General features: G+C 41.5%; 1 protein-coding gene and 3 non-coding genes across 4 annotated transcripts; all 4 read right to left on the bottom strand.

Moving 5' to 3' along the window:
* Positions 1–4127: 4127 nt before the first annotated feature.
* TRNAN-GUU lies at positions 4128–4201 on the bottom strand. Its single transcript has one exon. It is a non-coding gene; the product is annotated as a tRNA-Asn (tRNA).
* A 4178-nt stretch (positions 4202–8379) lies between these two features.
* ABT1 (activator of basal transcription 1) lies at positions 8380–11646 on the bottom strand. Its single transcript, XM_036869601.1, has 3 exons — positions 11351–11646; positions 10468–10673; positions 8380–10312 (listed from the first exon to the last, which is right to left on the bottom strand). The coding sequence occupies exons 1-3, from the start codon at positions 11589–11591 to the stop codon at positions 9932–9934; spliced, it is 828 nt and encodes a 275-aa protein (XP_036725496.1). The 5' UTR covers positions 11592–11646; the 3' UTR covers positions 8380–9931.
* A 1084-nt stretch (positions 11647–12730) lies between these two features.
* On the bottom strand, positions 12731–12820 carry TRNAY-GUA. Its single transcript is given in 2 exon segments — positions 12731–12766; positions 12784–12820. It is a non-coding gene; the product is annotated as a tRNA-Tyr (tRNA).
* A 453-nt stretch (positions 12821–13273) lies between these two features.
* TRNAY-GUA lies at positions 13274–13362 on the bottom strand. Its single transcript is given in 2 exon segments — positions 13274–13309; positions 13326–13362. It is a non-coding gene; the product is annotated as a tRNA-Tyr (tRNA).
* Between the last annotated feature and the right edge of the window lie 1399 nt (positions 13363–14761).

Raw genomic sequence — 14761 nt, 5'->3', positions numbered from 1 at the left:
TCTTAACAATTTATCACACCTCTATCCCAATGGTTCTCAAAAGTAAACACTTATTAGAATCTTTTGAGGAGATTCAAAAATATTTTCTAGGACCAGACCCTTCTGAGTCCAATTGAAACAGCATCTCTTGGGAAGAGGCCAGGCATTGCTAATTTCAAAATCTTCCCAGTTGATTCTATTGTGCAGGCTCTATTCTTTCCAAAGTTAACAATGCCATCTTGGTCCTTGGAGTCTACTGTTCTCTGTTTCATGGCAAAGCTTTTTCAATAAGCTTTTTTAGTCCTTCATATTTTCTTTGTCAGTTGACACTTTTAGATTGAGCTACTAATAAGCCAAAAACATGCTTGTTCTTCATTAAATAACTTCCATACAATGGATAGTTTGCTACCAGAGACATTTTACTTTACTATGGCTGAGAAAAGGAGCAGAATTATATGCTAATTCATCAGTATAGAGCCTGAGATGATTACTGAGTTGATGAGGGACTTTCCTTTTTGTACCACTTTATTATTATTATTATTTTGGAGGAATATTTCAATGTACAATAATGGTCATACATTGTCTTAAAATAGATGCCACTACTCACTATTGGTCTCTTTTTTCTTATGACGCTAGTGATTCAAATATTGGGGCTTCACTCAACAGTCTTTATATTCTTAGTTCTCTCTCTGCGTGGCTCCCCCTAAAACTTCCTGCCCAATCCAATTAATATTGTTTAAATGGCCATACTACCCAAGGTGATCTACATTATGCAATCCCTATCAAAATCTCAATGACATTTTCCACAGAAAGAGGACAAACAAGCCTAAAATTTGTTTGGAATCACAAAAGACCATGAATGGCCAAAGCAATTCTTGAGAAAGAAAACAAAGCTAGAGGCATCACACTTCCTGATTTCAACTATATTACAAAGCTATAGTAATCGAAACAGTATGACACTGGCATAAAAACAGACACACAAATCAATGGAACAGAACAGACAGCCCAGAAATAAACCCATGCCTATACGGTCAATTAATTTATGACAAAGGAGCCAAGAATACACAGTAGAGATAGGATGGTCTCTTCAATAAATGTTTTGGGAAAATTTGACAGTCACATGCAAAGAATGAAACTGGACCCCTATCTTATACCATGCACAAAAATCAACTCAAAATGGATTAGGGACTAAAATGTAAAACCAGAAACCATAAACCTCCTAGTAGAAAACATTGGAGGTAAGCTCCTTGACATTGGTCTTAGCAATGATTTTTTGGATTTGACACCAAAATAAAGGCAACAAAGGCAAAAATAAACAATTGAGACTACATCAAACTAAGAAGCTTCTGTAGAGCTAAGGAAACCATCAAGAAAATGAAAAGGCAACCTACCAAATGGGAGAAAATATTTGAAAATCATATTCTAATAGGGGTTAATATCTAAAATATATAAAGAACTCATATAACTCAATAGAAAAAAAACAATCTGATTATAAAATGGGTAGAGGACCTGAATAGATGTTTTTCCAAAGAAGACATACAACATGGAGTATGTTCATCTCCATGTTAAGCAATGAATTCTTTCTAGATCAAATATTCTCTGGAATTGCATTTCATTTTCTTGAATGCCACTAACTTTCTCCTGAAGACTTTGAAACTCACTTTCAAATGGAGCATTCTGTCTGCATAGATTCTTCCCAAGCTTGTATATATATAGTACGACCTGAAAGTGCTTCTTTTGTATTCTTTTTCAGCCAATTTAGTACAGTTGATTTCTTTCTCCTTTAAGAGTTTTTCAAGAAGTATTTGATTTAGAAGCATAAACAAGTTTCTTCAATGATTCTTTTAAAGCAACACAGAAGAATATCTATTTTCTGACTTAGTTTTTGTTTTATTCTTTATTTTTCTGACAATTCCATCAATTTACAACATCCATGTTATCTTCTCCAAGTACAGCAGCCAGATCTGTCAACTTTAAGTTACTCTTGAGAGAACTGATCTGACATTCCTTATCAGTAAGACTTTATACGTATTACAGGGTTTCAAACATTTTGTTTTTCCTTCTGTTTTTCTGCTTCTTATGAAAGCAGATTGAGATTTTTCTGAAAGTGGATCTTTCTATCCAAACCAGTGTTTTTTTTAAACTATCAGAAGGTGTTCTTCCTATTTCTGATATATGTTGAAGGCTTCAGCCGCTTGGTATTGAAAGCTGTCAATTCATCTTCTAGTTCTCTGTCCTTGTGAAAGTTGACATCAAATCACCTTGTTTGGGATATTGAGATTTCTCGTCTTCCATTTTTTAAATTTCAGTTTTGGTAAAGAGCTGAATATGTTCAATTTTTCCTTAATTGGTCCCAGACTTAGTGATCATGAAAGCTTGTTCTCAAGGCTTCCTCCCTTAAAAATGACTCTACACCTTCATACTCCCTTCTAATAAGACTAAATCCTTAAGATTTTTACAATTTTTGGTCATCTAAAGCAGAAAATATTACAGAAAGCTGATTTTTTCAAACTTACCTAAATAGACTTTTAACTGTTTTTAAAAATTACAGCTACACAAACCACCAATTCCCACTGACCCCACATCCTTAAGTAATGCTGTCACAGCCTCCCACGGCTTCTTCAGAACTTGATCAAAGTAAAGCTACTCACCAATCCACAGGCTCTCCATGTTTACCACAGCACTACTGGGCAACAGCAGACCGCACGACACAAAGGTGAGCATTGTCTTTGGGATCAGAGCAGTGCTGGCAACCAGAACAGACCACCTGTGAGGCCAACGGAGGGGGCTTAACATGTTTAGTAAAGTAACACTTGTCAATCTCTTTCTGTAGGTGTCACACACAGTTATCATTGCTCCATTGTCAGCACATGGCACACACTTCAAACTATTTTCTTGCAGAATCAGTGAATAGGGTGCCCTGGTTAACCAAATATTCTGGTCAGTGGTGTTTTTGCTTGCCCAGCATTTGTCCTTTAGAGAAATAATGGCACACACTTCAAACTATTTTCTTGCAGAATCAGTGAATAGGGTGCCCTGGTTAACCAAATATTCTGGTCAGTGGTGTTTTTGCTTGCCCAGCATTTGTCCTTTAGAGAAATAATGCATTCCCCACTAGATGTGATTCTGATTGTTTTTAAATGGTAGAACATGAGTACCCTAACCACAACTGTCAGTTTGTAACACAATATAGATGAAGCAGATTGCTCTTTACAGGACCTGAGTGGAAATGACACAGAGAAGGATGCACACTAGTAGCCAAGGGGAGGCCATTGGGGCTGGAAGGTGCGAAAGGGGGATCCTGCTATTAATCAAGCATTAAACAGGTTGCTAGGACCATATTGCTGCAGGGGGTTTGTAATCAGGGGATGGAACCTATTCCTAGGGCAGTGTTTTAAGGAGGGAGGCTCTGCCTCTCTCAGTTTCAAATTAAATTGTATCTGTCTTCATTGACCCCAGGCTTTTTTTTTTTTTTTTTTTGCCTCTGGGTTTCTGCTCCTATATCTCTGAATCTCTGTCTCTCCACATCTCTGAAGGTCTCTCAATATCTCTCCATGACTCTCTTTCGCCTGTCTCTCTGCCTCCCTCTCTCTCCTTGTCTGTCATTTGTACCATGTCCTTCTGTCTCTCTCCATCTCTAGACCACCTCACTGAGGTCCCCATAAATCCTACACCTGTCTCTGTATAAGGAGCAGAGGGATATGAAAATATTTGTGTCTCCAAATTGGTTCCTCATGCACCCACAGATGCCCTTAAATTAGTGACTTCCTGAGACCTCCCTCCCAGTTTTTACTTTTAAGATCTTAATTACTGATTTCTGCAGACAACTCTACCCTGACTGTAAAGACTCCTGTTCTCTGACCACAAAGAGCTCCCAATTATTAAACCCTACAAAACTTCAGTCAATGACCGCAAAGCCAATCCCTGAATTCTGCGGATCATTCTCCCCAACTCTACCCCTCAGTTATCACACAAGCCTGTGTGATATTCGATGAACCTATCCCAAAGACAACTCGAGGAAACATGTTCGTTAGATTTTCATTTACAGTAATTTGTGAAAATTATCAGAATCTGATATTGTCAGACACAAATTTGAAAGTAAAACGCACGCAGAAAGTTCTTAAGGAAGCTCTCTATAGCCAAGAAACCGTCCCTGGGTGGGCTTGAACCACCAACCTTTCGGTTAACAGCCGAACGCGCTAACCAATTGCGCCACAGGGACAGCGATGTTAGCATGTGTTTTCTCCAACAATATTATTTTATTGTTTTCAGTCTAAATTGTATGACATATTTTAGAAATGCACCCTTTGCTGAGTACATATATTGGAAAAATGTTCTTTCACTTCTTGATTTTCACTGTTCTTATGTTAATGGTGTGTTTTAAAAACAGAAGTTATAATAATATAGATATTATTCTTAGATAGGAAAATCAGAGTATTGACTGGGTGGGAGCAGGACGCAGGACTGTTGTTTACCCGAATAAGTGTGAGCATAGTCTAAGGAAAGACACGCGGACAGAATTTACTCTCAGTTCAATGAGAGAGTTTTCGCTAATAATTCACCTGATGGAGAAGCCCCTGGAAGGATTCCGTATACATGAAGATACATTAAATGGGAAAGACACCAGTAAGAGCAAAGAAGAGGTGGAAATCATTTAGGGGAAAATCTGTTGCAAGGTTTCCAACAGAAAGTTGGAAAAGGAGTTGAGAGGAAGCAAATGACCATCACGAAAGCCAAGCCAAGCAAGTTGTTCCTTGTAAAGGACTCGGGCGAGGGCTTGTTTTCTTTCTGTTTTGTATTCCTTTAGGTGAATAAAGTTCTATCTTTGGGCACTTTCACGTTTAATTAAGTGAAAACCATAGCTCTGGACTCCGTTGTCTTTTTCTTTATTCCACGGTAACTAGTGCTTCATTTTAAAGTTCTGCCCAGAATGTTCAAATGGTGCCATAGTAAAGTGTACCCAGAAGTGCAAGACATTTTTCATTAGGTTATTTTCTCTTTATATAAAAAACTATACCATAAATGTCGTGTTCTATTGATTTCCAAGAAAAAGCCCATTTCTTCTGAAGAATTAGTATTTAATTTCTATCTTATCCTAATATCTTTATTTTCCTTGCCCTTTTGCATATAACAAAATGCATTTCTGTTTCTATATGATTATCATACAATTTTTTGCCTCCCCTTCATTTTTTATTTACTGGCTCTATCAGAAAGCAATACTTATTGAACTATGTTACCCTTCATATTTACTTCATGTACATGTTTACTCTTCATGTACCCTTAGTTCATAAGTGAACTAATACTTACTGCTCAATTAATGTATTTGGACTCTGAACAACCTCTTTCTAAATAGGTTTGGATCCCCCTTACCCCTGCTCCCATGTATTTTTAAAGGTTTGTAGCTGACTTCTCAACAGCAACTGTGGAAGTATATTTACAATTTGCTAAAGTAGTTACCAACCAACATCAGAATGTCTGCTTCAGTTTCCTGTGACTGGTGTAACCAATTACCACAAACTTGGTAGCTTAAAACAACACATTTATTCTCTTAGAGTTCCAAAGGTCAAACGTTTCACTGGGCCAAAATCAAGATGTTCGCAGGGCCACTCTCCTTCCAGAGGCTTTAAAGGAGAATCCCTTTCCTTGCCTTTTCCAGTTTCTAGAGCTCATTCCTATGTTCTTTGGCTCAGAGGCCATTCCTGCATCTTAAACTGAAGTAACATCTTCTGTCTCTGACTCTGTTTTCCTCTCCTTCCATTATTATATGGACTTCTCTTCTGTGTCAAATCTCTGCTGCCTCCTTCTTATAAAAACACTTGTAATTAAATTTAGGGCCCATCCAGATAATCCAGGATGATCTTCCTATCTCAATATCCTTAACTCATCACATACAGTAGCCCATCGGCGGAGGAGAGTGGGCAGGAACAGACGCGAGTGCGGGTTATTCTCAGGCCCACCTTAGGACCAGTCCTGGGGCATGGCAGCCGCGTCCTTGTGCTGGAAGCGGCCACCCATTGAAGGCCCTCTAAACTGGTTAGAAGACGTGCTTCTCAAATACATTTTCCTGTCCCTCCCTCTCCTTTTGTCCCTTCCCTGTGGTTTTCACGCTAACCCCAGCCGGCCTTCCCTGACCCTGCTGTGAAGGCTTTGGGACACAACTGTTTGGTGTTCCTGCCTGCATCAGCCTCCTTTGTAAGTTCTTCTGCATTCTCCTGAGTGTCTTCACGCCTGAGAGGGGAGGCTGAGGACAGGGAAAACCGAAAAACTACATTGCTGTTCACGGAAGCTTAGTTCAAGTCTCAGGGGTATTCAGGATTTTGATATATATTTTTTTAAATTAGAGCCCAGAAAAGCACACAATTTAACCCATTTCTTTCCATTTCATTCTTCTGGCTGAGTTATTAGTCAGCATCTCAGATAATTTTGTGTGGCCGTTGAGAGTGATGGATGCATTTACCAAAAAGGAGATTACCGCTTTTGCTGGGAATTGCAACTCCTTCTTAAAGGTTGGGAAATCAAATACAGATCTTCCTCTACTGAGGATGGGGTTACACTGGATAAACCCATCGAAGTTGAAAATATCTGTAATTCAAAAATGCATTTAATACACCTAACCTACTGAACAGCATAGCTTAGTCTAGCCTACCCTAAATGTGCTCAGAACACTTCCATTAGCCTACTGTTGGGCAAAATCATCTAACACAAAGCCTATTTCATAACAGTGTTGAATATGTCATGTAATTTATTGAATACTATACTGAAAGAGAAAAACAGAATGGTTTATCCTTATGATTGGCTTCCCAGCACCAGGAGAGAGTATCACACCACTTATCACTAGCCATGGAAAAGATCAAAATTCAAAATTGGAAGTACAGTTTCTACTGAATGTGTACAGCCTTCACACTACCCTAAAGTTGAAAAATTATACATTTAACCATTGTAAGTCAGGGACCACAAACAATCTGCTAAAACATTAACTCTCCTGTGGGAACAGGGCACATCCCTGAGGCTTACACAAAGGGTTTTTCCCTTCAACTCTACTGTAATAACAGCAAGACAACTTGCAGAGATATGAGGAACCTTGGAAAAGTAAACTGAGGAAGAGTGCTCTAATTGTGACTTTTGGACATTTTCAGGAATAATTTCACATGCCTAGACACACCCTATTAAAAGCCCTCTTACTCTCTTAAGGCAGATCCCTTCCTTCATTTTACTAATTTACTCTTTGTGGCAAATGCAGAGTCCCAGCTTCTTGGATGGTGTGGAACTAAGCTGATTTAGAGTATTCATTGCAACAATAGGTTCATAACTTAATCTAATCGTATAGGGGATGATTGAGAGTTAAATCACCCAGTTTGCAGCACTTGGTATTACATAAATCCATTCATATTTGCTGTAACTCTTCCCTCTATAAGTTTATGTCACATGAGATTCATGCAAAAAGCATTTACCATATACACACTGGGAAAGCAACTGGGGAAGATGTTGGTAATGAAAAATATTAAGTGGCAAATTATGTCACTTCTGAGGCTAGTTTTAACGATGGAAATGTGGGGATAATATGATTTTGTATGGTTGTGCATTAAATATTAATTCACATAAAAAGCTAAGTGCTGTTCAAATGGGAACAAAATTCTAAGTGTAAAAGGTATTTTCCTGCTTTCAAAGGGCTTAGAATTGAGGAAATCAAGATTATAGCTCCTGGAAAACTGATTACCTTCCACCTAGTCTTATTGTCATTCCTCACTCCAACCGTGACTTACCCAGATTTTCTGGCTGCAGGTGTGAGCTCTTTGTGCAGAACTGTTTAAACTTGAGCCTGAAATGCTGACCTTGAATATATTGGTATCTAAGGCCAATCTGGGAACACAATTTCATTCATTCAAGAAATTAAGCCCTAATGTGTTTTACTTTCTAAGCTGTTAGAACTTAAGAATTTTCTTCTTCTTGGTATTCACTTTATCTAGCAAAGGTGACAATGGGCACTCAGAACTTTGAATAAATGAATATGACAGCTTGTCAAATTCTGAAACTCAATCTTCCTGGTTCGCTTGGAAGACATCATGACCTTAGGAATCCACATAGAACAAACTCACAAGAAATGAACACAAACAAGAATACCAAGTTCCTAAGATGAGGGTATAACATTACACAGATGTGTTTGTGTGCTGGGTGTGAGGAGTATGGATTTGTGAGAAATGTTACACCAAGCAGACCATAATTTTTTATTGTTTGGTCATTTTTATTCTCCCAAATAAACTGCACCTCTCAAACTGAGATCTTAACATGGCTAAGTTATTTTAGAGCCAAGGTGGATGAATCCACTTCATCCAAAGAACACATGGATAATTATACTGATGACAGTGAAGGGAAAAACAAAAAAACAAACACAGCACAAGCAAAACTCAAATTATTTATTATTATCACTCTAACACCTCCTGTAAGTTTAAAAGCCTGGTACTGACCAAAGTTTTAATCTATTATGAGGCTGTGTGTAGATTTTTCTCAGTTTATTGTAACACCTCAGTTTTCAGTTCCCCTTAGTGGCTTACACGGATTCTTTGTCACCTCCAGAGCTGCTTTGCATGTTGCTTATGAACTTTCTCGTCTAAGCGTAGACAACATGTATAAGTGCACCAGAGGGACATCATGTGTACACCTCCTAGGCTTTGCCTAACTTTACAATGGTTTGAACCCAACACTCCATCCGTGGAGCTTAGTTTGCAGTTATAGGAATACACTAGGCTCTTTCAGACTTCTGTTCACTTTTCAGGAATGATCTGAAAAACTTGGTGAAAACTGACCCATGTCAGAAGCCTCTGATCAGAAATCAGCTCCACATTGAGAGCATTGCTTCCCTTCCCAGATAGAGTCACCCATGCCTTCCCATGGCCCCACTCTACCCCTTATACACATCTATGATGATGCCTGTAGTACTTCTGTGCATTTATTTCTTAAACACTTATCTTTTTTTAAGTGGTCTGTAACAGAGGTCCCCAACCTTTTTGGCACCAGGGACCGGTTCCGTGAAAGAATTTTTCTACGGACAGGGGCGGGGTGGGGTGCGGGAATGGTTCAGGCGGCAATGCGAGTGATGGGGAGCGGCAGATGAAGCTTCGCTCGCTTGCCCACCGCTCACCTTCTGCTGTGCTGCCAATACCGGTCCGAGGCCCAAGGGCTGGGGACCCCTGGTCTATAAGACTTACAGCAAGGGCCATGTGAACCACTGTCACTCTATGTCCTCATACAGCGACTTAGTAAATGCTGAATTACATAACTATTAATAACATGGCCTAAGAAATTGATTAGATACATAGAAAAGGGTGCAGATTGAATTCGGGGGGCGTGGGGGGGGGGTCCGAGATCAGGAGATGGAGTGAAGGTGAGTGAATGGGACACAGACAGAAGTTGGAACTTATCCAATGACCATCCCCACCCCCCATAAACTACAAAGGCATATAAAAAATATACATATTTTTTTCTTTTCTATAAATACATTTGGAAGGTGGCTCCCAAGCCACTCTAACCCATTAACCCCTGTCCCTATTAATCTTTTCTAAACAAAAAGGATGTTGCTGATGCCCAGTGATGTGGTGGGTAAACAGCTGTCTGGACTAGCCATTATCAGTCTCGTTCAAAGTAAAGGCTCTTCCTGGGGCCAGAAAGCAGGATTTTTAGAGGGCCCCAGTGGGCAGGAGGCAGGTAGCCAAGAATCAAACAAGGCAAAACAGATATGTGCAGTAGTCATAATCATGCTAGTAAGAACTAAGTGCCTCAACGAGGCATGTATAGGAATTGGAGGGGGAAGGAGAGGCCTTCAAAACTTTTATGTCTGAGCACTCACCAGAGACTCCTGGTTCGAGAAACACAACAAAATGTCTGCCTGGGTAGTCATTATCAGGTAGATAGGACGCTGGGCTGGGCTAGGAGGTGGAAGGGGCCTCCCTGTCCCTCAAGAGTTCTTGACTAGTGAGGAGTCCTCCATGCTCTCTGAGGGGGTAGGGGATCCAAAGATCTTGGCCAGAAGCCCTCTGTTGGAGCGGGCCTGGTCCTGAGCGTTAGCCAGGCGAGCCCGTTCACGTCCTCCTGGCCGAGCTGCCTTCCGGGCCCTCAGCTCCTGCTCAGTAGGACGCTGGGCAAAGGCCCAGGAGCCGTTCGGGCGGGTAGAGTCCCCATCAGCGGCAAGGAAACGCTGTCCGCGCTCCACGCTTCGAAGATAGAAGTCAGTCTCACGCTTGGCCTGGGCAACCTCAGCCCTCAGGCGCTGCCTGCGTACCTGGCGCTCAAAAGCAAGATGCTCGCTGAGGTGGGACCAGGTAAAACGGTGCAGGTACTGCGGAAGGGAAAACAAGAAAAGATCTGAGTAGGGCAGATCTGGGATGGAGAGGAGATGGGAGGGGCGGGGCCAACAAGAGGTGAAGGGGTGCGCCGGCGGGGGCTGGGAAGATGGAAGGCTGAGCGGTGCGGCAGACAAGCCGATCCCCTCACCCTGAGGTTCCACAGGTCATAACGGAAGGGGCTGCGCCTGCGGGAGCCCATGGGCGTGTTGTGAAGACTGGCCGCCACACGCTTGGCTACTCGCTTGTCCCGGAACTCCACCCAGCCCTCGGTGTAGTCCTTGCTGTACTTGGACCGCTTTTTTCCTCCCGCAGCGGGGGCTGCCGCTGCCTTCTTCTTGCGTCTCACGAACCCGTCTGCGAAGCAAAGACAGAGCAGTGGTCAAGGAGGCCAATACAGCACCCACTCAACTGCACCTCCCATTCGCCGAATTCTCCAAACCTTCCCTCAGGCCAGAGTCCCACCTCAAGGTCTTTGCCCGGAAGCGGATAACTGCAAAGTCCACCCTTTTCCCCTTGTCTAACTCAATCCTTTCCTCAAATGTTAACTCCTTTATCAGGTCTGCCCTAAACGCTCTCTTTAAAACCCGCACAGGCCCCCAACCCCAATTCCAATTAGTGTCTGTATGCGAGCTGGGGGCGGCCGATCATAAACCTTCTCTTGACCTGGGCCGCGATGACAAAGAGATACGTTCAGTTTTGTGGAAAAACCACTGAGATTTTAATTCAGGCTGTACCCATTTAACAAACTGGTAAATTCGGCTCAGGAAAGAAGGGTGGGCGGAGCCGAAATTAAAATCCAAAAATTAGCTATCCGAGAACTAAGGCTCAGCGAGGTATACTGCGCTATCCACATCCCATCGCCGCCTCCTAAGAGACATGCGCGCTACCGATTTACCAAAGAAGCCGGACGCCGGTCCCCGGCTCCGTCAGCGCCTCGGACCAGGGCAGCTGAGGCAACAGAACACGCATTGAGTGCTCACTGCCAGCGAGCATCACCCTCCTAACCTCACCGCCAAGGCCTGAGCACTTACCTTCCGGCTGGAAAAAAACGCGCCCGACCTCGCCGTAGGCGCTGAGAAGGTTCCGTACGTGCAAAGGCCTAAAGCGGGGCGGTATGTGGCCCAGGTACACAATCCCTGGCACTACCCGTTTCTTGCTGCCGCCAGCCGCCTCTTCGGATTCCTCCTGTTCCTCCCCTGCCTCTGATTTCTGGTCACTCCCTTCCAGAGGTTCCAGTTCAGCGGCTCCCTTCTCGGATTCCTCTGCCTCCATGCTTGCGGGTAGGTAAAGCAGGGCAGCCGTAAAACGCCGCGCCTCTGACGCGCACCGTGTGCGACGGCCTGTGTCGAGGGGGCGGGGTCGGTCCGGGTGACGACAAAGGAAAGGACAAGATTGGGCGGTGCCCGAGAGTCTAGGCCTAGAGGAGAGGGCGGAAGTGGGCCCCGGGCCTGCCGGGAGATTCAAAGCGTGAGAGAACTTGAGCTGAAGAGGCAGAACCGGAGAGGTAGAGCCCCAAGTAGAACTTACCCTATAGCACTCCTCGGTGAGATGCAAAAGGACGGGATGAGGCAGGCTCTTCCGGAAATTTTGTAGAACTGTTTTGGGAGTGAGGGGAGGTTTCTTTGTGTTCTAGCGGTCAAAATAGCATTTTACCCAAGGGACTCGGGTGAGACTCAGGTTGGGGGATGACTCAACTTTTAAAGGTTACTTAAATTTCAATTTTTTAATTAATTAAGTTTGAAGTTTTAATTATTTTTCAAAATTTAACTTAGAGATTTGAATATTTTAAATTTAAGTTTTGAAAATGTAATTTAACTTTGCAAATATAAGTTTTGGAAATTTAGTTGAGATTTAATTTTTGAAAATTTCATCTGTGACCTTTTCATTTAGTTAAAAAAAATTTAGTTTAAGATATTAATTTAAAATTTGATTTTGTGGATAAAATGTCTAAAAAATTTTAATGTTTGACAATTATTTCTTTCAGAAACTTATTTGGCACCTGTTTTACATTTGTGTTGATGCATGATTCGTATTTATACTTATGTTACAAATACCTACTGTCAAATGTATACATGGCCCTGATTTAGGCGACTGCCTGTACCGCGAGCTTTATTCTCTCCAGGACTTGTTTTCAGTGTTGGGGTCCAGGGTAGGCCACCCAAAAATATGCCTCAGTGGCATACTCATTATTTTGAATTAAAGGTACCGAAGAAATGGTCACCACAAGAGGACACTCTGACTCACCTTCTGTCTCGCTGAAGCAACCTTTGTTGACAGGCTCCTGGGCGTACCTGAGGATCGCTTGTTTGTTTATACACTCATTCCTACAAGAGCTGAGCACAAATCACTGTTCAGTTTTTTTTATCATGTTCAGGCCTGCAGTGTCAGTGACAACCTTTCAAAAAGGGTAGTCCTTCGAGCCGGATTCGAACCAGCGACCTAAGGATGACCGATGATCAAACATCTACAGTCCTCCGCTCTACCAACTGAGCTATCGAAGGGCCTTTAAAGGGGTGGTCTTAGAATACTTTAAATAATCTTTACCTCAATCCTGTAGTTTTGTTTTGACTATAAGTTTATTTCAAAACTAGAAGCAAACATGAAGGGTGCTAGAAATATTCTAAAACTGATATGGGTAGTGATTATAGGAGTATATTAAAAAATTAATGCCCTTGAACACTAAAGAGTTGTGCTTTAATTCATTATCCTGCTCCCTTGGGTACAATACAGATAGGACCATCACCCTTGACACTCCTGCTTGTCTCATCAGCTTAGCGCCTTCTCTCTCAATCAGAAGTGAGGCATAAATGAAAGGGTTTTCCTAAATGGGTTGAAGAGGGAGCTATTATCTTGAAGCGGAGTTACTATCCAGTTTATTCTTTTGGACCGGAAAGAGTTCATTCGCTTTATCTGTATGTTTGATTTGTTTCGGTCTACAATTTTCAAAATTCTTGTCCTTCGAGCCGGATTCGAACCAGCGACCTAAGGATATCCAACATGTTGTACCTACAGTCCTCCGCTCTACCAACTGAGCTATCGAAGGGCTGCTTGTGACCATTATTTTAGAGTCCCTCTCCTAATGTCTATCCAGATGGTTTCCGCTTTGATAATATTCATATTCACTTTTGAAAGTATAATCAAATTTAAGCAGTCTTTTAAGACACTGAATGGGTTCTATGTCATGATCTGGGTAGTTGGTTTCCTGGGTTTAATAAACATGTAAAATCCATTGAGTTGTACATTTAAGACGTTAGGATATTGTTCTATGTATATCTCAAAACAAAAACCCTACGGGTATCCCATGTCCTCCTCCCTAAGTATTATATACCTAGGGTGAATTCCCTGGATTACGCCCGATTTCCTGCTGTCCCCTCTAATTACTTTCTCCTTTTTCTCTCAAAAGTGTCTAGGTTGGCTCGATAAATGATATAATTACGTAAACACAGACATCTGGGTTGCAGAGGATCCCAAAGTTGTGAACAGAGCAATATCCAGTGCATTTTGGTATCATTGTGATTCTTCTTTCTGAAAATCTCATGGGAAATTGTGTGTATTCATAGCTCTAATGATGAAATATGTGGAGTGTGTGTGTGTGTGTGTGAATTTTCTTACTTGGATAAATAATTTGGGTGGTTCATATATTGCATAATTATTGTGGAGCAATTAAGGTGAAACAAAAACCCCTAAAAAATTTAAATGCAAATATATTCTTTTTTCAAAGAAAATCATCAAACATCGAGGTTCAACAGAGATTGCCTTACACTTGTGCCTAAAGCAGAAATAGACACAAATGGAGAATACACTAAATTATCTGGAGAGAAAAGGCTTTCTTTGGAAATATGCTTAAGGAAAAGATTAAGTGTATTTCTCTATAAAATATCTGTGCTTATTTCTACAAATTTATACAAGACTATTATTTCTACAAAATGATATTATTTTAAAAATTCCAAATTTTTTTTTTCAAATGGCAATCGCCAATGCATTCTATTAGGGGTACTGAGAGGACGTAGTCGATATTGAACTCAGTAATTAAATCCCTTTCCATGACAAACTAAGAAAATATCATCTAGCAACTTTCAGTGTTCCTGACCTAATAGAGAAGTAGCAGCAGGAGAAGAGAGATTGTAGGACATGGAGTTTCTCTTTTATTGTCAAGTGTCCTCCTATCTGTGCCTTGAATACAAGGTGGAAAATAGCAGAGATGCCAACAAGTGTAAAATTTCAGCATGGTGCTGGATTCAATTGCTGCTACAGAATTGTCGTCTCTTGGGATGCAGAAGTCTTCCTGGGATGATACTTAGAGGAACAGGAAGCTCTCTGAAAGGAAACAGAAAAGACAAGTCCACCTTTCCTCTTCCTCCTCCAGCCTTGCATTCTCCCTCTAGCTTCCTTTTTGGCAAAGCCTAATATGGAGCCAAGTAGTAAATCAGCAGTGTGGTTTA

The sequence above is a fragment of the Balaenoptera musculus genome, chromosome 11 (genome assembly GCF_009873245.2).
Source record: "Balaenoptera musculus isolate JJ_BM4_2016_0621 chromosome 11, mBalMus1.pri.v3, whole genome shotgun sequence".
Lineage (NCBI taxonomy): Eukaryota > Metazoa > Chordata > Mammalia > Artiodactyla > Balaenopteridae > Balaenoptera > Balaenoptera musculus.
Note: the sequence above shows the minus strand (reverse complement) of the source record. Positions and strands in the feature narration are given on the sequence as shown.